This window comes from Recurvomyces mirabilis (assembly GCF_035927965.1).
Source record: "Recurvomyces mirabilis strain CCFEE 5264 chromosome Unknown scaffold_29, whole genome shotgun sequence".
NCBI lineage: Eukaryota > Fungi > Ascomycota > Dothideomycetes > Mycosphaerellales > Teratosphaeriaceae > Recurvomyces > Recurvomyces mirabilis.
This window is the reverse complement of record NW_027041963.1, coordinates 274,343-295,814: the sequence shown is the minus strand read 5'-3', so window position 1 is coordinate 295,814 and position 21,472 is coordinate 274,343. Positions and strand designations below refer to the sequence as shown.

At 49.6% G+C, this 21,472-nt stretch overlaps 7 protein-coding genes across 7 annotated transcripts; 5 read left to right on the top strand and 2 right to left on the bottom strand.

Annotated features, from left to right (window-relative positions):
• Position 1: 1 nt before the first annotated feature.
• Positions 2 to 1,936, top strand: MPE1 (the record flags this gene model as incomplete). The annotated part of the gene is made up of 2 exons (XM_064841841.1): positions 2 to 173; positions 222 to 1,936. 2 exons carry the CDS (start codon positions 2 to 4, stop codon positions 1,934 to 1,936), a joined length of 1,887 nt encoding a protein of 628 aa, XP_064690676.1.
• Positions 1,937 to 2,575: 639 nt separating this feature from the next.
• On the top strand, positions 2,576 to 3,355 carry LTS14_009157 (uncharacterized protein; the record flags this gene model as incomplete). The annotated part of the gene is made up of 1 exon (XM_064841840.1): positions 2,576 to 3,355. One exon carries the CDS (start codon positions 2,576 to 2,578, stop codon positions 3,353 to 3,355), a length of 780 nt encoding a protein of 259 aa, XP_064690675.1.
• Positions 3,356 to 4,118: 763 nt separating this feature from the next.
• Positions 4,119 to 5,978, bottom strand: LTS14_009156 (uncharacterized protein; the record flags this gene model as incomplete). The annotated part of the gene is made up of 1 exon (XM_064841839.1): positions 4,119 to 5,978. One exon carries the CDS (start codon positions 5,976 to 5,978, stop codon positions 4,119 to 4,121), a length of 1,860 nt encoding a protein of 619 aa, XP_064690674.1.
• Positions 5,979 to 7,016: 1,038 nt separating this feature from the next.
• Positions 7,017 to 7,651, top strand: LTS14_009155 (uncharacterized protein; the record flags this gene model as incomplete). Its single annotated transcript, XM_064841838.1, has 2 exons — positions 7,017 to 7,430; positions 7,493 to 7,651. 2 exons carry the CDS (start codon positions 7,017 to 7,019, stop codon positions 7,649 to 7,651), a joined length of 573 nt encoding a protein of 190 aa, XP_064690673.1.
• A 203-nt stretch (positions 7,652 to 7,854) lies between these two features.
• On the bottom strand, positions 7,855 to 11,929 carry LTS14_009154 (uncharacterized protein; the record flags this gene model as incomplete). Its single annotated transcript, XM_064841837.1, has 2 exons — positions 7,855 to 8,747; positions 8,797 to 11,929. The coding sequence occupies 2 exons, from the start codon at positions 11,927 to 11,929 to the stop codon at positions 7,855 to 7,857; spliced, it is 4,026 nt and encodes a 1,341-aa protein (XP_064690672.1).
• Positions 11,930 to 13,903: 1,974 nt separating this feature from the next.
• CNS1 (HSP70/90 co-chaperone) lies at positions 13,904 to 15,117 on the top strand (the record flags this gene model as incomplete). Its single annotated transcript, XM_064841836.1, has 2 exons — positions 13,904 to 14,312; positions 14,435 to 15,117. 2 exons carry the CDS (start codon positions 13,904 to 13,906, stop codon positions 15,115 to 15,117), a joined length of 1,092 nt encoding a protein of 363 aa, XP_064690671.1.
• Positions 15,118 to 15,344: 227 nt separating this feature from the next.
• LTS14_009152 (uncharacterized protein) lies at positions 15,345 to 16,364 on the top strand (the record flags this gene model as incomplete). Its single annotated transcript, XM_064841835.1, has 1 exon — positions 15,345 to 16,364. One exon carries the CDS (start codon positions 15,345 to 15,347, stop codon positions 16,362 to 16,364), a length of 1,020 nt encoding a protein of 339 aa, XP_064690670.1.
• Between the last annotated feature and the right edge of the window lie 5,108 nt (positions 16,365 to 21,472).

Here is a 21,472-nt window from a genome sequence, read left to right as displayed (position 1 = left end):
CATGTCTTCCTCCATCTTCTTTCGATTCAAGTCACAGAAGGATCCACTACAGATCACCTTCGATGGCACCTCTTTGTCTGTCTTTGAGGTCAAGCGTGAGATTATCGCCATCTCAAAGCTTGGCGATGGCACCGACTTTGACCTCGAGATCTACACGCCCGAGTCTATGGAGAGTGAGTATTCATTTCGAACTAGCAATAAGCACTTACTGACGTCTTCAGAATACGATGATGACACCACACAAATTCCACGCTCGACCACAGTCGTTGCACGCCGTCTGCCTGCAGCTAAGCAAGGCGCAGGTCGTGCAGCACGCTATGTCACCGGCAAGATGCCTATCACAGCCAAGAATCAACACCGCGTGGAGTCAGCATCCGCACCGTCTGCCAAGAGCACACCCGTGACAAATGGGGCGATGTCTAGTGGCAAGGAGATGACGGAGGAGGAGAAGCTTGCAGCGATGTTCACGGCGAACAATGAGGCGTGGAAGCAAGATCAGGCCCAGAATGCTGGCAAGCCCATCATACGTAGCTCTTACAACAAGCAACAACCTGTGCCAGACAAGCCGTTGCCTCCGGGCTATACTTGCCACCGTTGTGGCGAGAAAGGTCACTGGATTCAAGCCTGTCCTACTAACAATGATCCAACCTTTGACGGTCGACCAAAGTTTCGCCGCACAACCGGTATTCCCAGGTCGATGCTCAAGGTGATTGAGAAGCCTACTGAACTTGGCGAGGATGGCAAAGTCGACGTGTCTAAGCTTCCACCAGGTGTCATGTATACCACTACTGGCGAGTGGGTCATCGCGCAAACCGACAAGGCGGCGTGGGACAGGTTCCAGGAGCAGCAGAAAGCGACCACGGAAAAGTCAAAGGAAGCCGCTGTGATCGACCAGGAACTTCGTGATCGTGGTCTTGAGTGTTCGATCGACCAGCGCGCTTTTGTCAACCCAGTCAAGACACCTTGTTGTGGCAAGACGTACTGTAAAGACTGCGTTGAGAATGCTATTCTTGATACTGACGACCTTCATTGTCCCAACTGTGGCGAGCAAGTCTTGCTCGATAAGCTTGAGCATGACGAGGAGATGGCGGAAAAGGTCAAGGAGTATCAGGATGAGAAGAAAGCGGCGAAGTTGGCGAAGGATAGTGAGAGCTCAAAAAGTCCTGCTGCGGCGTCTCCCAATGGTGCTTCGCGTGCTGTGGTTAGCACCCCTAAGGCTGAGGACGTTGCGTCTCTTGCTCAGACTAGCAATATACCAGAGGTCAAGGTCGATGGCACTACTTCTGCCGCATCCACACCAGGTTCTCGTAAGCGCGGCGCTACTGAAGAACTCGAGAATAACCGCAAACCTGCTGCGCCTGCCGAGATGAAGAACGACAAGTCCAAAAAGGGGACACCCATCCCAACCGGCCCCAAGGCTGGCACGCCACAACACCCTCCCACCAAGATCGCGAGTAACATGCAAGACTTCGCCCAGCAAATGCAGAGTATGGCTTCTGGGATGCCGGGCATGCAGAATGGTATGAATGCTCCGATGAATTCTATGATGGGCATGGGTATGGGTATGGGTATGGGTATGGGGATGCCGATGAATATGGGTATGATGAACCCAATGATGGGTATGGGTGGGATGCCTGGGTTTGGAATGAATGGCATGGGTGGGATGAATGGGATGCAGGGCATGAACGGGATGGGCCCGATGGGGAATATGGGGAATATGGGTAACACGGGCATGCACAATAATGGCATGCAGAACGGTGGCGGATGGGGTGGTCAACAGCAACAACAGCAAGGCTGGGGTGGTAACCAGGGCGGTATGCAGGGGAATGGGCAAGGTGGTGGTGCATATATGAGGCAGCCGGTCAATCCTCATCGGCATCAGGGTAGGCAGAGGAGGCAGAGAAGTGTGGATTACAAGCAGATGGGGTCTGGTTGAAGATCGTCGAGGACCATGACTGTGAGGACTTAATGATATTAGCGACGGCGTTGGGGGGTTATACTGCTCGTTGGACATCACGCACCGAAGATGGTGCTGCATAGCGAGTGGTGTTGCCAAGTCTCAAGGAGGGCTTCTGTAGTTAGCTGTACAGCTGCGACATACATGCTCGTAGCTCGACTCAATCTTCATAAAACAGTACAACTACGCACTCCACGTTCTCAACTCAATCTCACTCATGCCAAATCCGTCCTCGTGCATGAGAGCTCATCCCCGGCCTCCAGCCTCCGAAAGTCTGACCTGGGAGCTCTTCCCCTCCCACATCATCACCTTGTCCACGTCCACTCACATCATTGCGCGCATGCAGATCATGAGCTCTCCTCGGCTTCCTGCAGCTGACAGATCATGCCGGGAGTCAGAGACGCTATTGTTTACGCCGGAAAGCTTCGGACTGCCGAAGCTGTCACGAGTGCTGTTGTCTGACCCGGCGGTCACTGCTGCTATGCGCTGGACTGTCCCATACCGGCGATAAGGGTTGCATCACAGTTTCGTAGGAATGTGTTCACCCCAGAAGGTATTCGAGTAATAAGTATTCCTACCGGAGATCTTCTGACAATGGTCGACCGTTCGTACTCAACGATGCCGTTCCCATCACTACCCTCACCACCAGCATTGTATCCTACTTACCTCGTACCATCATTGCCATTTCGAAGACGACAGTCGAGCACTGATAGCAGCATTTCGTCGACTAGCCCGCCGAATAGTCTGCCAGCCTCGGACTCGTACCTCACAGGCCATGCCTCTCATCTGCGATGTGCCCGTTGTCTTTCGGATCTGGCACTAAGCAACCAGATCATAAGCAAAGGCTTCACAGGTCGCCATGGACGTGCCTACCTTGTCGCACCCTCACAATCGTCCATCTCACCGAATGCTGTCGAGCTGTCGACACCAAAGGCTAAGAACGATGCTCTACCTAACCTGCCGAACACATATACGCATAAGCCTGTCCCGCGCCAACTAGTCACAGGTGCGCACACAGTCGGCGACATAAGCTGTGCCAACTGCGGTAGCGTCCTGGGATGGAAGTACGTCGCAGCGGCCGAAGAAGCGCAACGATACAAAGTCGGCAAGTTCATCCTCGAGACTAAGCGCGTATGTCGTAGCAGTACATGGGAGAATGACGACGGGGAGGTAGAGGAGCATGAGAAGCTTGAGCAGAAGCGGCGGGACAGCACTGGGCGTAGGAGAAACTCGTTGGCGTCGCCTCCCGATGAGATCTCAAGGCCATTGGAGGATGTGCTGGACTTTGACAGTCAGGATGAGGACGAGTGTGAGGATCTGTTCATGGGCGTTTGGACTCCGCAGCTTGCGGCTAAGAGGAGGCAGGCGAGGGGTTTTGGGAGGATTGACGAGGATTGATCGTTTTTCGTTGGCCTGTCGGTTGAAGCAGTGTCTCCGGTCACTAGGCAGACGAGACGTTTCGAGGGAATATTGGATCTGGCGTTGACACTTCGAAATACTTATGATACCCCAGGGAAGGATCACACCATGCATTTACATACTTACTTGAAGATCTTGACAGCAAGATCTTTGTATTCGTGTGGTAGTCACATTGGTTGCTATTGATGCGTGTGTATGGGAGGAACGAGACCTTCGTACGATACAGTGACTGCTTCATTCTTCTTTCTGAGTCACCGACTCCTCTATTGTCTACACGACTTTAATTGTTCCACAACAGTCCAGACAATACAGCTTTTAGGCTAACTGCAATGTTGCCCTTGCTATCCCAAGTAAGTCACCACGTACGGTGACCTCGCCGTCGTGTCAACCATCGAATGCATGCAGCTGTAGCAGCCAATGTCCGCTATGTCTTCCTACGTCCTCTTGATGTGTGGGACAGCCGTTGAACAGAGCCCATGTCTCTCCTTTCCGTGGAATGGGCTGTCGTTCGCTGTTCAAGTCTCTACGCGATCGCTTGTGAAGCACTCTCCCTCGCTCAAAGGCTGTCCTCGTCGAACTTTGCGAACTGCTTGAGATATCAGCAGACTGTAGTACTTTCCAACAACCGGCCGTAGTTATGTGCGCTGCAACCAAGCAATCCCGTGATCGCGGGTTTAGTTCGGGAAGTAGCCCGCCCATCAAATGCGATCTCTTCCCAGACATACATCACGACTCTTCCAGATCAATCATTCGCTGCGGGATCTTCCTCGCCAGGTACCTTATGCAAGTACTTCCCAATAAAAGTCTCCCACCTCATACCTCCCATCTTCTCTCTCGCTCTCCTCTGCCTGACTAACTTCTCCGCTGCCTGCTTCAACATAACCTTAGGCGGCGCATATGAGTCCACTTCTGGATCGAACCCTCGCTCTAAATATTCTTCAGTCACGGTCTTCATATGCGTCAGACTAGCCCCACCAGGCACGCCTTGCTGATCCTCATACCTTCCTCGTCGCCAGTCATCTAAAGGCATGTTTTGGAGGCCTGTGGAGACGTTGAGACGTTTGTACCATGTATTTTCGCCATGAGCATGCTCACGCATCTGATGGTGCTGCTTCTCGCCTTCGGTGTACTTGATTAACAGGTTCTGGATTACTGCTCGCTTCTCCAAGAATTTGGCGACGATGGGCACACGACCGAAAGGACCAGGCCAATTACTTGCGAAGCCGTCTTGAGAACTGTCTGGACGTCCGGTGCCGATACTAAGTAGCAGAGCAGGACTCTCAGCTTTCCCTTCATGCAGTGCGTGGAACTCGCTCAGAGCGGCACCGCTAGGATTGTTCTCGCGAATACCACCATCTTTGAACGACTTCGTGATGCCGTCGATTTCGTGACTGATCATATCAAAGTAAAACGGTGCCGCACTCGTGGCACGTGTTACCTTCCAGATGGGAAGTTCATCAGCACCCTCATTGTAACGGGTGATCCAATTCGGTGCTGTCTCAGTGTAGTAGTGTGGGTAGGACCTGAGAAGGTAGGCTTCCGAGATGTTCTCGTCGTGTGTGGCGGTTAAGCAGCAAGACTGGCATACTCGTGGACGATCGACATCAAAGGGTATGGCTCGTTGCAGGATATCGTCGAACTGCTCGGTGTCCCATGGGTGGAGATCGTCCTTGCCGTTGCAATTCTCGTGCTCGTGACACCGTGCTCCCACGATGTCCTGTACGGCCTTCTCTAGCGGCTGATGGTAGTACTTTGTCATAAGTGGTACGCGAGATCGTCGCTTGCCGAATAAATCCTCGCCAACCTTGCGATACAGCTCCAGTCCTTCTGAAACGGTCATGCGTAAACGTCCTAGTATCGTTGCTATGAGGCCACCAGTCGATGTGCCGTAGATGAAGTCAAAATAATGGCATGGCAAAAGCTCTTCCTCGGACATGGCTTTCTTGGTACTCACGTCCGCAGTCAAGTTGTCTTGTCGCGCGGTGTGCCGTGCTGGAGCACTTTCTGCTTGTGCTGGGTGCGGAGACGATGACCGGACACCATGCATGCGCTCTATCTCTATTGCTTCCGTCTCATCTCGCAAGCTCAACTCTTGCCGATCAGTCACGCCTGTAGGTAGCCTCTGGCTCTCAACATAATGGGCACCTGCTTTCGCCTGTCCACTCTCACTATCGTTCATCTCCACTGGCGAATCGATTCCTGATTGTTCTCTACCATCGAGCTCTGCCTCCTCCCTATCCAACCTCTCCTCACAAAGCCAAACCTCGTGCATGAGCGCCTTCATAATCATCAGACTACTATACCCCCTGATCCCTCCTCCATCGAGTGCCAGTATACAAGGCCACCATGCATTGTCTACCTCCCTGGCCCAGATTCGTCCTGCCTTCTCAGAGTCTTGCGTCTCAGCTCTCCGTCGACTGGGCGTCCGTGAAGGATGAGCAGGGCTAGGCGAAGCCGCTAAAGTCGATACACTGGTACCCATCTCGTCTGCCTGGTCTCGTAACCGTGACCGTCTGTCAAACCTGGCTCGCGTTCTGCTTCCTTCTCGACTCCCCTCCACCAGCACGGGCGTCTTTGAATCATCGCTGACATCTTGATTCATGGTACCGGGACTCCAAAACGCCCAAGGCGTTATTGGTATAGAGTCCAGCTTGATGTCTCGTTTGGAGGCAAGCAAGGGATGCCAGGATGGTATCTATGAGTTCTGAACGATCGGTGATGTAGTCCTTCTTATGTAGGTTCAGGCGCGTGAGGACGCCCTTTGTGATACCAGCAGCGACTGTGGGTCAGCGACACGATCAGAGGGTCGCGTGAGAACACCTTTAGAGACGGCAATTGTTTTCTGTTGTCGCCCTTTGTGAAGTAATACGTTGCCTAAGTGATAGCTGGGTATAATACATTGTTGTATTCTTCAGTGGACACTATTGTCATGCACTACGCCTCGCTTCACGCAGGTACCATCCTCCTGTGTGACAACACAGACATAGAGAGTAGCGCTGTACGCACAGTAGTGTTACTGAATATGGTTCAGGCGCATCTGAAACACAAGCCACATGCTCCGTCTGGTCCGAAGGATCGGCATCCATGGACCGCTCCGTGTACCCTTGTGATCGATCTTGGGGCTCAGCCACAGTGCTGCCTCATGCATCCTCCAAGGAGTCATCGTGGTTCAGCTACGACAGAGACAAACGAAGCGTCTGCATGCCACTTATACATCAAGCTCTCCAGGAGTGCTGGGCATCCCGCGACCTCGTCACGATGGTCGAAACGTTCTGCTGGTGAGCTTGACCGATTTGATCGAACGGCTCACACGTTCAGCTCTTCAGAACCAGGGTGTCGATAACATTGATCTTTCCGCCGTCTTCCAACAGCATCCCGCTCGCCTGTGCTAAGCGTCGATTGGATCACGAATCACCTCACTTGCTTTGGACAACAAACGTATCGTCGTCCAGTCTTCAAAGGCACACGCGGTGGACACATGCGGTTAGTCATCGTCGACGATCAGGCACGGAGCAGGTAGCCAACAGTGCCTTAGGCCGACTTAAAGACCAACGTCCCGGTTCATGTATAAATTGGATTAGGTGTCTGATGTTGATATTGAAGACTTCACATCGCAAAGATTTCCTTGTGAGTTCCAGCCATGGCTCTCCCAGCTCCCACCACATACGACCCTGCCAAACATAAACCTCTCATCCACCAATTCGCTTCCATTCATGCTGCCTGTGTACTTCGAGATGGCACTCTGGCAACCTTCCTTCCGGTCTGGAAAGGGGCCGAAACGACTATGGACCATACGAAACTCGTCGAGTACTGGCTCAGCCGCAGTCAACAAGTCGAAGAAGGCTCCCGAGATATCATACTCCAGTACGCTGACAACAACGAGGTAGAAGTTGTGGGTGTCGTGAGTCTATCGATGCCACCAAGTGAGACTGGGCCCTTTCGGAGTCTGGTCGAGAAGCTGCTAGTCAGCCCGGATCATCGATACAAAGGTATCGCTAGACGCCTAATGGAGAAGCTAGAGGAAGTGGCGTTGGAGAAACATAGAGACTTAGTCGTACGTGAGATCGTTACATTCCATCCAGCAGATACCGACCTGACCTCACTGACTACCTCCAGATGCTTGACACAACCATTGGCTCGGGTGCGGAACAATTCTATCGCAAACTTGGATACAACAGCCTAGGTATTGTCCCGAAGTACGGCATTCACCCTCTGACAGGGGAACTGGTAGATGAGGAGTTCTTCTGGAAGGGCTTGCGGAGCTTGGAGGCCTAGCAGATCGTGAGCATAGCGTTACACCATATGGTAGAAGCGTAGACCAGTGCATCGTAGTCAATGATGTAATCTGTACATCTTATCTACACATCGATAAACAAAAGGGTATAAACACAATAAAGGCGATCGCTCGCTAAGTCTTTCTAGTCAAATTTACGCCACCCATATATATAGACCATCGCCAGTGCACGGCACTGAGCTTCTCAGAAGCCCTTGAACGGATCCAACCCATGCTCGTCGAACACAAGTCCTGCTCGACGCTTTTCGAAAGTAGACACGCTGAGATGACTATCACCCCTTTTCCTGCGTGACCCGTGGGGTGTGGAAGTGGCGGGAGGCGGCGCTGGCACATACAGTACTCCATCGCGCACACTCGGGTCGACGAAGGCTTCCATGCGGACTGTACCGACGGCCTCGAAGAAGTTCGGTGAGGTCGGGCTGGCGCCTGAGCCGTGCTGGCTACCACTTCGAGACGAGGAGCTGCGCATATCGTGACGACCCGACGAGCCCGTGGTCATCGACGGATGGAGCCGTGATGAATTGCTGGAGGATGCGATGGCGCTGGAGGAGACGCTTCGCAGGTTGTGGAGTGGCGGTGGTAGCCTCGGGCTCGTGTTGCTGCGCTTCCGCTGATGTTTTATCGTGCCAACGTATAGACGAGGCACGGCAGGGAAGTCGGCGCCATCATCAACGGGCTGTTCATCAACAGGGTTCGAATTCGCGATAGCTGGATGTGTTGCCGAATGAGACAAGACAGGACGCTTGCCCTTTGCAAGTCGTACCGAATCTCGTACTTTGGCACGGCCGAATGCTGGAGCCTGTTGCTGCTTCGTTGCTATTGGCTCGAAAGAAGGCAGAGGTGGCTGTGGCGCTACAGATGAAGGAGCTGCCGGGATCTGGCCAGGTAAGCGACCTGATTGGGCGAGGAAGGATAGAGCTGTCATCCATAGCTCGTGCCTCGCGCGAGTAGTGGCCGTGAACTTCAAGGCTCTCTGGGGTGTCAGTACAAGGATAGAGCGATTAAAGGCAGAAGTCAGTTCGGCACCCTTGGGCAGTGGTGTGTTGTCCTGGACGTCTAGCACAGATTGGATGGCCACTGGAAGAAGTTAGGATATATTGCAAGATCTTCATAGCACGTAACTCACATTTGCGCCCTTTTTTGCCCAACAATGCCCCGCCAGACGTTGGCTGCTTGCTGTCCCACATAACAGTGCGTTCATACGGCGACAGCCAGACCCAGCGCTTGTGGCGTGTTCCGTGGTTGGTAATACTGACCGCGCCGTTAATGCTCTCGTGTGGGAAGTCGTTGGTCTCCTCAGCCAAGCCGAAAGACTTCCGCTTTCTAATGTACTTCCACATCCACTCGCCAACCATCGTTCCAGCGATAGCGTCTACGAGATCGGTCTCTTCCGACATCCGCCCATTCGACGTAGCTGTATCAGGACGTCTTGTGGTGTCAGTGGAGCCTTTGGGGAGGTGAAAGCCTCTCTGTTCCTGAAGTGGCGTAGGCAATTCTGGTATCGGAAACCTCGTTGGCGCTGGCGTGTCGAATGCCATAGACTGAATTGGTGTCAAATCTGGCGAGCGCTTGAAGCGGCTCTTTGGCGGGGACTGTCTGCCGCCTTTAATCGCTGCCGCCGATTGCACTTTACGCAAGCTGGTTTGGCGCGTGTGATACCCTCGAGAAGATCGAAGACCGCCACGACCAAAGACATCGCTTTGGACATGATGTGGCGTTGGACTTTGTGAGCCTTCACTTGCAGCATGTCCCACGACTCGCGAGCTCGATCTCCTCGGTATGGGATATGGTGGCGCGATAGATTGAGTGGAATACGTGCTCGAAATGGCGCTGCCAAAGCTGGGACTGCGCGAGCGGTAATCGCGTTGGTGATTGAATTTGTGAACTGTTCGTTTCCCAGCGGCATTCGAATTGGCACGACTGCTAGCCACGGATGGCGCTGGTGCCGCACCATACGAGCCTGCGGTGCCTGGTCTTCTGTCTGGCGATACTTCCTTATCCTCAGGTACCACCTTTGGTGGATTCGAGAGACCAAAGCGTCCAGGTGGTGCTCGGCTGATTACAGGCATCGACCCAGTAATGTCACTTGCATCCAGGTCGCTGACAGCACCATCGTCTTCGCTATCGTCGGAATCTCTGTCAATGCTGGCGAGGTGGCTGCTCGTCTGCAAGGGTCGTGTGACACCATATTGAGATGACCGGTTCAAAGGTCCATCAGCGACAGCACCGAGCTGTGAATGTGGAGGTGCCAACACAGGTCTGCCAAGTGGGATAGCTCGCAAAGGTAAATCTCGTAGACTCTTCGAGCTCTGGTTCCTTGGCATCTCTGGGCTGGACTCGATGGGGGACTGCAGTGGGGGCGAAGGTATGCAAGACTCCAGAGCCGACTTTGTGAAGATGATAGCAGTGCCTCCATTTGCCGTTCGCTGCTTGGCAGGTCTGGGGATCTCTGGGAAGGTGGGCGAGGGTAGGAGTCCGCTATTGCTGGTGTTGATGTTAGATGGTTGTAAGCTTGCAGGGAGAAGACGAACACGCTTATCGACTCGAATTGGCTCTGTCTGGACAGAGGCGTCGCGACCAGGCCATGGCAGATTTGTCTGTGCCGAGGCATTTTTGGTACCAGGAGGTAGGACATATCTTCTTGGAGAGCTCGGCCTGGAGGTTGGCGGATGGATTGCAATGGACGGCACAAAATCGGGAGGGCTGAGGCTGCTTCGCTTCAGGTCTGGTGTGACTGGCCGGTCGTGCACAGGGACGTCGGTCTGCGTCGCCGCTGTGGCGTAGCTTGCTGCTGGTATTGCCTTTCGAGTCTCTGGCCAGGTTAACTGAGCTATGACTGGCGTCTCAGGGGGGCTGATAGGTGAAGCTGAGATTGGTGGGTTGACTACCAGGGCATGCTTCTCCGTGAGTGAACGAAATTCAGTCTGTACACCAGCCTCCACGGTCGAGCTTGGCTCCAGGATTGATGGAATTGGTTGTTGGGCTGGCGTAGGTGTACTGTGCTGCGGCGAAGGCGGCGGAGATGGCTGGTACCCAGTGTCCACATAAATGGCGCGCGGCCTGCTCTCAAGTCCATCAGTCAACGGGTATAATGGCTCGGCTACTTGAGATTGGCGCAAGATGGTCGCAGATTCCGCAACTCTGTTAAAAGTATCCTTCCGAGGCGACTCCACATTCATAGAATCAGGCAGCTCAGTATCAAGACCTAGTATCCGCTTCGCCTTGGACTCGATCTCGGCTCCAGAGCGCGTTACACGCTTCGGCTCAGGATATTCGAGCTCGTCGTCTGCATGCTCAAATTCGTCAAGGTCGTACTCGTCCTCTTCATCGATGTCCAGCTCGTCCGCTAAGGTGTGACCATGCTGCTTCGCTTGCAAGTCCGGCGTGCCAGCTGAGGCACGGGTTGACGCTGAATTTCGTAAACTCCTGTCACGAAAACTGATGCTGCTCATGTTACGCCTATGTTTGACTGGTGTCGCTGATTGTATGCTTGCAGTATCACTCTCATTGCCAAACCCACTGTCCTTGAACATGCTCTCGTCGACTTCGTCGACTGACATGGCAGGAGGATCCGATATAGTTGTAGACATCTCGTCCACAACCACACGCAGCCTGTTCTCTGTCACATGGACTCGTCTCTCAAGCTGACGGCGCTCGTTGTCCCAGCTCTCCTTCTCTTGCTCCCATAGACCTTGCGAACGCGCAGCATCTTCATCCTGCCGCCGATGCTTCTTCGTCACCACTTCCAGCTTACCCTTCAGGTCTTCTGCAGCTTGCCTTGCAAGATCTCGCTCTCTGCCCATTTCCTCCACCGCATCGTACGTTCCTGACTCCATTTGTTGTAACTGTTGCTTGGCTTTTCGTACCTCCTTCTGGTGCTGCGCAACGCGCTCGGTAAGAGCTTCATTGTCGTTCCTGGTCCCTGCTAGATTGGTCTCTAGGTTCTCCACCAATGTGTTCTTGGAGTCAAGCTCTCTGCGCAGGTTGAGGATTTCAGACACCAATGAGGCGTGTAACGTCGGAGTGAATCGTCGCGGGTCCAGTGCAGAGTATCTACCCTCCCGATTCTTGTCTGTGTAGTCGACAGCATCTGGAGGAAGTGGTGGCGGTGATGTAGACTGCTCTCTCGAAGATGCAGCCGTCGCGCGAGACGACCGCTTTGATCGTATGAATGCCGGCGTTTCATAAGGAGTGTCGGCTGGGGATGGGAGTCCTCTACTCCCGACGAAGGTCGAATACTCGCTGAAATAATCTGCCATGATATTGATATCCTTTCGCAAGAGCGCCCAACCAGATCCCGATATGTACAACTGTCAAGCACTGGCGCGAGATGCTACATCTACAGTAAGGAATGTCCGAGGCAGTGTCTATCTTCCGTTAGTCCAGCTGGTGCAACATCACATTTCATCGAACACATACTCTTCGCTAAATGAGTGACATTGTGGCCAAGAGGCTACCGCATGAGCATGTCCTGCAAGCTGACGACAAGTGTATCCTTCAAGCAGCGAAGAAGTTTGTCCTGTCGGAGAGAATGTGTCGTGAGAGCAGTGGTCGAAGTAACTGCATCGCATCGCTCGTTAGCCAATGCATAATTGGGTGCATACAAAAGCCAATCCACATGGCGGAAGGTTAGGCTTTCGACGATCTTGTCTTGGGCGGCACCTTCCTCTACAGATGGCATCTGGCGTCTCACCTTCTGACGGCACACGGAGCGTGGTCCACAGATCCTGATCCACTTTCCACAGGGTCGTTATAGTTGAACCGAAATCCAACAATGTCGTTGTCCTCACTGTCCTGAGATCCCTCCGTACTCTAGACCATACTACTAAGACTGCAAGCACAATGTAGAAATGACCGTGATCGCGAGGAACAAGGATGCCTCGAAGTAAGAGTGCTTCTGCTATCCTTGTCCGTTACGACGGGCGTGCATAGGCCTACTTGGAGGACAAAGGCAATCCCCTAGTTCCTCATTTCGCCCATCCGTGGGTAATGTAGATCATTTATCGATTGGCCATCGCTCATGCTTGCCAGAAACTCGATGGGGCGTGGCGGCCTGGCACCGCCAGTCAGATAGCTCCGCTTGATGAAATAACAATTATTGATTGAGGATGCTCTCCGCATGAAATCTGATAGGCCTCTGCGCCGTATCGCAACAGAGCCGTGGCTCCAGAGTTTCCTCATCGAAACGGGCAGTCTGCCGTCCTTGCGGTAACTTTGCAGTAGTGCCAGGGGCTCCGAGCTTGCTGGGTCCACGCTTACTCGACGCGACATGGCGCTTCTATCCGGACGCACCAACTCCCAGCGTAGTGGCGCGGGCCACAAGTTCCTTGTGCATAAGCTCAGGCCAAGTGGGGGGTCCTCCCATTTCCACGAAAGAACGAAACAGCCTTGGAAAAAGTATGGAGGCAGCAAAGGTAAAAGCTGAGCATAATTCCCGAGCGGATCCTGGCTGTTGGTGTTGCATCACAGCGACCAACCAGACCGAGGTGGATGGAGAAGCGGCAGGCGAGAGGTGCACGGCAAGCACGAGGCACAATATCAATGTGTGACAAACAGTGAAGTCACAGCAGAATAGATTGCTGCGGCGTTGCTGCGTTGTGATCAGCGCGGATGCGTGTGCTCACTGCAGGCCTAGAAGCAGTAAGCAAATGAGACGGCATCGCCCACGCGTCTCAAGCGCATCGCGTCCGACTGCTCGAAATGCCGAGCTGTTCAACATGAGTAGTGCGTGCAGGTCTCGTGCATGTAGACCTCCGGGTCTGGTGAGACAGCAGCTGCGCACCCAAGTACTGTAGCTCGTGCATACGTCGATGGACAGTGTGCAACTGCCGTCCGTAGCAGATGGAATGGCAATAGGAAACAAAAGAAGAGTCGGCAAAACGTGTATGCCTGAGGCCGATACAAAAACTTCCTTGAAGAGGCTAATCTGGAGTACCGACTCCACTGACTCGTTCAACACATGGGAAGCGACGTTACCCTAGCATACCACGCTGAGTCGTAATCATAGCCTTCCGGCACTTATACACAAGCGTGCTGTCACCGGAACGCCAGCGAGTCGTGTTCGGTATCTGGAACTACATTTTCTGCACTGGTAGACGTCTTGTACCTATTGCAGAATCGCGTCCAGAAGCCTGGTGTACGACGACATCCAGATTCCCCCTAGCACTGGCTGAATCTAGCTGTACCTGGAGCTGGAAACCATCTCTTCAACTCCTTCACTCAAGCAAACGATCATGACTACGGAGGATGGCGCCGCTTCTACGGCTTCCGCGGAGCCACCTCCCATCCAGCAAAAGACCGCCGACGAGCTCATTGCTGAGATGAAGAAGGTGCCGCTGTTCATGACTAGTATGGACGACATGGATGAAGATAACGACATGATTCAAGCACTTAAAGCTATTGCTTACGAAGGAACACGTGCTGAAATTGCCGACAACTTCCGGGTCCAAGGCAACGAATGCGTCAAGGCTAAGCAATGGATGAATGCTCGTGAATTCTACACCAAAGCACTAGTGGCATTGAAGGGTCCCAAGGTCCCGCAACCGGGTACTGAGGGAACATCTAACGAGAAAGTTGTCGAGATAGATGAGGAAGCGGAGGCAAAGAAGGAGAATGATGCTGCAGAGGCATGCTATGCTAATCGTGCGCTCTGCAATCTCGAGATGAGTATCTCTGCCTACTTGAACAGATACCATGCGCCATGACTGACCAATGGCCTCCGGGCTGGATAGAGAATTATGGTTCGTGTAATAAAGACTGCGCAGGAGCACTGAAGCTCAACCCGCGGAACGTCAAGGCTTGGTATCGAGCTGCGTCTGCTTGTCTCGCACTGGACAAGATGCCTGAAGCACTGGATGCTTGTCAAAGTGGCTTGAAATTTGATCCAACAAATACGGCTCTGCAGACTCTCTTGACACGTATCGAGAGGCGGCGTGATCACCTCGTCGAGCTGGAGGATGCAAGAAGGAAGCGTGAAGAGCGTGAAGCAAATGAGCGCGCTACGTTGAGACTTGCGATGCGTGAACGCAATATCATCGCTCGCGAGACTAGCAAAGCGCCTGATATGGAGGATGCGAAAGTACAGCTTTCCGACCCATCAGATGCCAGAAGTCTGTTAAGTTTGCCTGTCATTTTCCTGTACCCGTTGCATGCACAGAGTGACTTTGTGAAAGCATTCGCGGAGACGGAAACGATATCACAACATCTGGAATACATCTTACCTCCACCTTGGGATCAGACACAGGAGTACAACCCAGCAGCTGTGGAGTGCTACATGGAGACCTCGATAGGCGGATTGATCAAGGCCGGCAAGAATCTCTCCTTGTCGAAACTTCTGGGCACTGGGAAGGTGGAGGTTGTGGATGGGTTGGTAAGCATTAACGTGGTAGCAAAGTCGACAGCGTCGCAATGGATCGAAGATTTCAAGAAGAGGCGTGGCAAGCAGTAATATACTGCTGTGAGGTATGCTGTGCCGACGGTCGTATATAGAAGTAACTTTTGAATGCCAAGGCCAACGAACTCCACCTCGCGCTTTCTCAATCTCAACAAACATGATATTCGGCCAAACACATGCTGTGAAACGTGATCGATAGTCCTTGTAAGTACTCTGCACAATCTCTGTACCTTCGAGAAAAAGAGGTCCTTTCTCCTGTCTGCCGCTCTCCTTGTCCTATCATGGCCACTATTACCTTCGGTACCATTGGCACGAACTGGATCACAGAGTCTTGGATCCTGTCTGCACACAAACATGGACAGTGGAAGCTCCATGCAGTCTACTCACGATCCGAAGACCAAGCAAAGAAGTTTGGTGAGAAGTATGGCTGCTCCACGGCCTACTCCTCCCTTGACAGCTTTTTCGGCGACAGTGGGATGCAAGCAGTGTACATAGCTTCACCCAACAGCCTGCACTATGAACAAGCGAAGCAAGCCATGAAGGCCAAGAAGCATGTCTTGCTGGAGAAGCCGGCCACGTCTACACCGGAAGAGCTTGACGATCTGTTCAAGATCGCGAAAGGGGAGGGTGTTTTCTTGATCGAGGCCTTCAGACACATACAAGAGGCGAATTACAAGCTTCTACAGAAGTCGGTCAATGAGGAGAAGCGACTGGGTCCAATATATGGCGCAAGCTTCACGTACGCATCATACTCGTCACGGTACAATAACGTGCTTGCCGGCGAGGTCCCCAACATTTTCAACCTCGAATTCTCCGGCGGAAGTCTGGTGGACATTGGCGTCTACCCTGTGGCTTTCGCCATCGCCTTGTTTGGCGCACCCAAGGAGCAGACATACGTACCGTATGTCACTCGACCAGGTGTCGACGGGGGTGGAGTGATCATCCTCCGCTACGAAGGCTTCGGCGTCCAGATAAACCACTCGAAATGCTACAACAGCTCGGCACCGTGCGAAGTGTATGGTGAGAAGGGCACGCTCACGATCAATGCTACCACGGACATCAGCACGATCAAGTATTTGGATCCGAAGACGAAGAAGAGCGAAGAGCTTGCCGGTCCGTTCAAGACGGTCGACAAGCCGAATGTCAATATGGAGGAGGAGTTGGTGGAGTTTGCGCGGATCATCAACGAGAAGGATACTAAGGCTGCTGAGGATTTGGAGCGGATTAGCAAGATCGTGATCAAGGTTACATCGGATCTGAGGAGGCAGAATGGTATATTGTATCCCGCAGACAAGCGGTAGCCTTCTACATGAGATTTGAGGCTGTATCCTCTGGAATTGTCCCATCAAGATTCATGCAATCATTGTACCTAGAGCATTCGGACCGCGGTTGTAAGTCTCGCACAAAATGGTACCTTGCAGCGGGCGCTAATACCGCTCGCTTGTACTTGTGATACATCGCGCATCTCTTCTCTTTCCATTGCTGTCTGCGCTTCGCAATTGTGATGTACACGACTCCCTTCCTCATGCGTGGTGCTCAGCTTCCTGGTCCATCTACGCTGCGTTGACGTACTTGTAGATTGCATGAGGTTCAGAAAAGGTCTCTCTTTCGCTCCCAGTCTCCGCCCGACTTCACGGACAGAATTACCTTCAAGTTGATTGACAACCAGCAGGATGTTCGCTATCGGTGAGTGTTGAATTCTCACTTCGGAATCCTACCGGCGGTTGAGCCGTCGAGACGTGTGGATGCAGATGCCAGGCAAGAACGAAGCAGTGAGGCAGGCGCGATCCAGCCTGGGAAGGCACACATCAAGGCGCCTGCTACACGGCACAAGCCTCAATTCACTTCATGACTTCTACATGGTTCAGGCAAGTCCGAGATCGCGTGTTCCCGATACGAATGTCGGCTTCTATATGAGTCACCTCCCCACCCAAGAATGGCTCACACTCCCTGGTTTGCGGGGAAGACACTGAAGAAGGCAAAGCCGCGTAGACGACGTTCGATCTGCCACCCATTTAAGAATATCTACAATGATGAGGAAGGTACTGATAGCTTAGCTCTAGGCATTGGCGCGAGCTATATTGACCCGGAGACCGGGCGAGACCCTCCGCCGCCACCAACAAGGGTTAGATTCCCTGTTCACGAACTATATTCTACAACATCGTGGAACTCAGACAATAGTGCTCCTTAATTCGAAACAGTCCTCGGGAGCATATTAAAGCCCCTTATTATAACTAAGGATTACGTTAAGGCTTTAAATATCGAGTACGCCTTAAACTAGCTACTTAAAGAGCTTTTATTATAGATATAGCTTCTACTTCTTTAATATTACGGCGAAGGCACGTAGCTAAGCGTTATTTAATAGCACTTACTATAAGTAAGTCTTCGAGCTTAAACTCTTTAGTATTCCTAACGCTAATATATTATAGCTATAATAGTAAGAGCATAGGCTCTAGTGCTTACGGTATCTAGCTATATTAGTAGAATACGCTATAAGGTTTCCGGCGTAGTTACGTAGGGGATACGGCTACGACGAAGGGGTTATAGCAAGGAAGAGGGTAGGGATAAATCGAAGAGCGTACTCGCCGTACGTACCCTAGCTACGCTAGCGGTACGTACGCGGTATCTAGTACGATAGTAACGATAGTAAACTTAAGGAGTAGAAGAGAAGGAAGTCTCTACTTTCTTTTCCTCTATCTCCTCTCCTTAGCCCCTTCGCTTAATACGGGAGCTAATATATTCTATTAGGTGTCCGGATTAGATACCCTACGGACCCCCTATAGAGGGCCGGAATATATTATATAACCTAGGTTAACTATAGATAGCCTACGGTCCCCCTACGGTTACGTATAGGATACTATAGATATAGTACGATACCTTATATAACGTTCTAACTAAGGCGTACCTAATACGATATCGTATCTAGCTATAGGTACGATATCTAGGACTATCGTCTCGTAGTACTATTATATTATTAGAGATAGTAGTATCGTTTTACTATCTACGTCGGGTAGAGATAAGCTATCGATAGCTATTAGCTCGTACCCGCTATCTTTCTTTCTTTAGGTTACGATCCCGTATCGTTATATAAACTAGGCTAATATAAATATTCCGCTAGCTCTAGAGTCGATTATTACTATTATTTCGTATCCTTATATAATATATTTAGTACGTAGGACTATTACTAAAGTCTATTAAATATTTATATTATTAAGTTCCTATAATCTATTCTTACTAATAGGCTCTCCTAGTTTTTTATCTCTTAAGCTACTAGAAGCTTAGAGTCTTTAAGGTAGACTTTCTAACTAAGGGGTCCGTCCTTAGGCTATAGTATAATTCTTCTTTATTCGATACTTATCGATACTAGTCCTTTAGTTAATAGTAATAGTTTACTAAGAACCTATCCCTTCTATACTAGTAGTAGTAGGATCCTATAAGTTATAGCGTATAACTACTTATATAACGTAGTTTTATATTATTAGATTATCTCTTATTCTATAATAAGATCGTTCTACTAGTTCTCCTATATTATATAGATCTCGTCGAATCGCTATATAAGTACCTTAATATAGTCTCGTATATTCTTACTAATATAGATCCCGTCTAGGGCGTAATATTCTCTAGACCTATCGAACTTACTTCCTATTAGGGGTATATCTTATATATAGTAATATCCTCTATCGAGGTTAACTTATTAGTAGTTCTAAAACCCTCTCTATAGGCTATTAAGTAGTAAGTCGAGGTTATTTCGATATAGTCGTCGTTTCCCCTATATCTTTAAGAAGACTTCCTCGTATTATCTAACTATTATAAGAATTATTTATCTAATTAGTTCTAGTACGTCGATACTAAAGTTAAGTATTTTATTATCGCTATTATTATTATTATCGGTATATTCGTATTCTAATAACTCGGGCGTATCCTCGTAACCGTCCTTAGAGTCTAGTATAATAGAGATTAGCGTAAAGCTTCCTTAATCGTATATTACGACTAGCTATCTTAATCCTTCTTCGTTATTAGATTCTTCCTCCTAAGGTTATTATATTTCTTATAGGGTTATATCCTCCTACCTAAGTAGAGGTAGAGACCTTCCTTAGGCGTAAATACTATCGTCTCTATTCTACTATAGTTGCCGTTAGCGAACTAGTACTAGTTCGAATATAGGGGGCTAATACGTAGTACTATTAGATCCCTATAATTCCGTCGAATTAAACTCTCGACGAGGCTTACTTAGGAACTATCCTAAGTCTACCTTACTTAAGTAGTAAGTCGTATAGGAGTCGTTATAATATCCTATCTAGTATAGTTATTTATATTCGTTATCTAGGTCCTTTCTAATACTTCCTCTAATCTTTATTATTATATCGTAGATAATATAGATATCGTCTATAGAGACCGTTCCGAGTAGTTTAAAGAACTTATTTTTCTATTTAATAATTTCGTCCTTACGATTAAAGTATCGCTTTCTTATTAAGCCTATTATATTAGTAATTTTAGATTACGTTTGTCGTATAGCGTTACTATTAGCTAATTCCTTATTAGCGTATATTTCTAACTAAATAACGTTAATAGCTTTCTAAATATATTCGGTAAATAGATTACGTCGCTCTATAACATTAATCTCTATAGCGTTAACCTCTCTAAGATCCGCCCTATAGTTCTACTATAGTTATACCTTACGGCTACGGTAGTCTCGTACGTAGTATCCTTTCTTTTTATATAAATAGTACTTTAGTCCTTACTTCTTACCCTAGGCGTAGTTCTTACCCTTACCTCCTACTCTATTAGATTTGCCTCCTCTAAACTTACGCTAAGTAGCGTCGAGTTCTATAGTATTAGGGTCGCGACGTTACTATCCTCTAGTCTAGCCGTAGGGAGTATAGCTAGTTCGTCCGCGGTCCTAATTAGTATTACGTTTTTCTATAAATTATTCGTAAAGTATATTATCTACTTTAATTATAGCCTTCTATAAGTATTCTAAGGTATCTTAGCGTCCTCCGTATCTTATAAGCTTATCCTTAACGTTATTTTTAAGTCCTTAATAGTATATAGATCTTAATATATTACTGTCCTATCTAGTACGAGTAGAAACTTTCTTAAACTTAGCGGTATACTAGAATATAGAGGCCTTCTATATAACGTATTAGATATTCTAGATAGCGACTTACTAGTTATTACTAAGTCTATAGATTCTCTTAACCTACTTAGCGAACTCTAAGAAGTCGGTAAAGATCCCGTCTAGGTCTCTATTCTCGAGTAGGACTATAGTTAACTTAGGACGTATCTAGCTTTAAGCTTCGCCTTAAAGGTAGGATACTACGATACGGTAGCGTCGTTATTCGCTTATAATACCTTTAAGGGAGAAGTATAGTATAATCTAGTTTAACTAATTATCGAGCTTATTACGATCTCTATAGAAGAAGTCCGGTTTAGCGGAATACTTTATTCTATCTTTATTAGTAGAGGTACTAGCTCGAGTAGTCGAAGCTATACTAACGTCTCTTTCGTTATTAGGAGCTATTTATTTACTTAGGGTACTTACCTACTATAAGGGTATTTAAAATGTTATATACCTACGGTATAAGGGGGTTAGAGCTCGTTAGACGAGTAAGTTCTAAGCGATAGGTCGGGTAAGTAACTACTCTAAGGTTTAACCTTTCGGCGGGTTAGTAACTTAGGTTAAATACGAACTATCTATATAGGAAAGGGCTTATCTATATATATAAGAGATTCGTGTTCTAACTAGCTATTAGTCCGCTAGACTACTCGTCTAGTCGGATAGCTAGTTACGTGTCTATCTAAGGTTTAGTAAAGTTAGCTAGTTACGTAATTCGCGGGTGCGCCCTTAGCGCTTCCCTTTAAGGCTAAAATAACTAGTCCTTATTCTCTCTCTCTACACCCTATATTATATGTTCGTAATAGCTAGTAGTCGACATTACCGAGAAACTATACTACTATACTACCTTAACTATAGTTGCGCAACTATAGCGATTACCTTAACTAGTTAACTATAGCGCTACCAAAACCTTAACTAGTTAACTAGTAACCCCCCTTAACTATGTGGTTGGTTAACTAATGCGACTATTGGTAGCAAGTAGCGTAGCGGTAGCGGTACTGACAGCGGCGAGTGCTATAAGAAGAAGGGCGGGTAGGTAGAGCATCTTTAAGTCAAATGTAGATTTGGGAAAGACAGGTACGCGTATAATTGTAGCAGACATTAGCTCCCTATATCGAACTATGAGCCTCGGCTTGGAATACATCAAATTCGTCTGACGTATATAGACAAACTCAAATCTTGCATCTTTCCTAGTTTTAAGGTTTGCCAGGCTACACTCTGTCTCATATCGCTCCGGCAGTCGTAGTAAAGAGTCACACTCCACGAAAAGTCGCGGCATGCTGAGGTGACAGT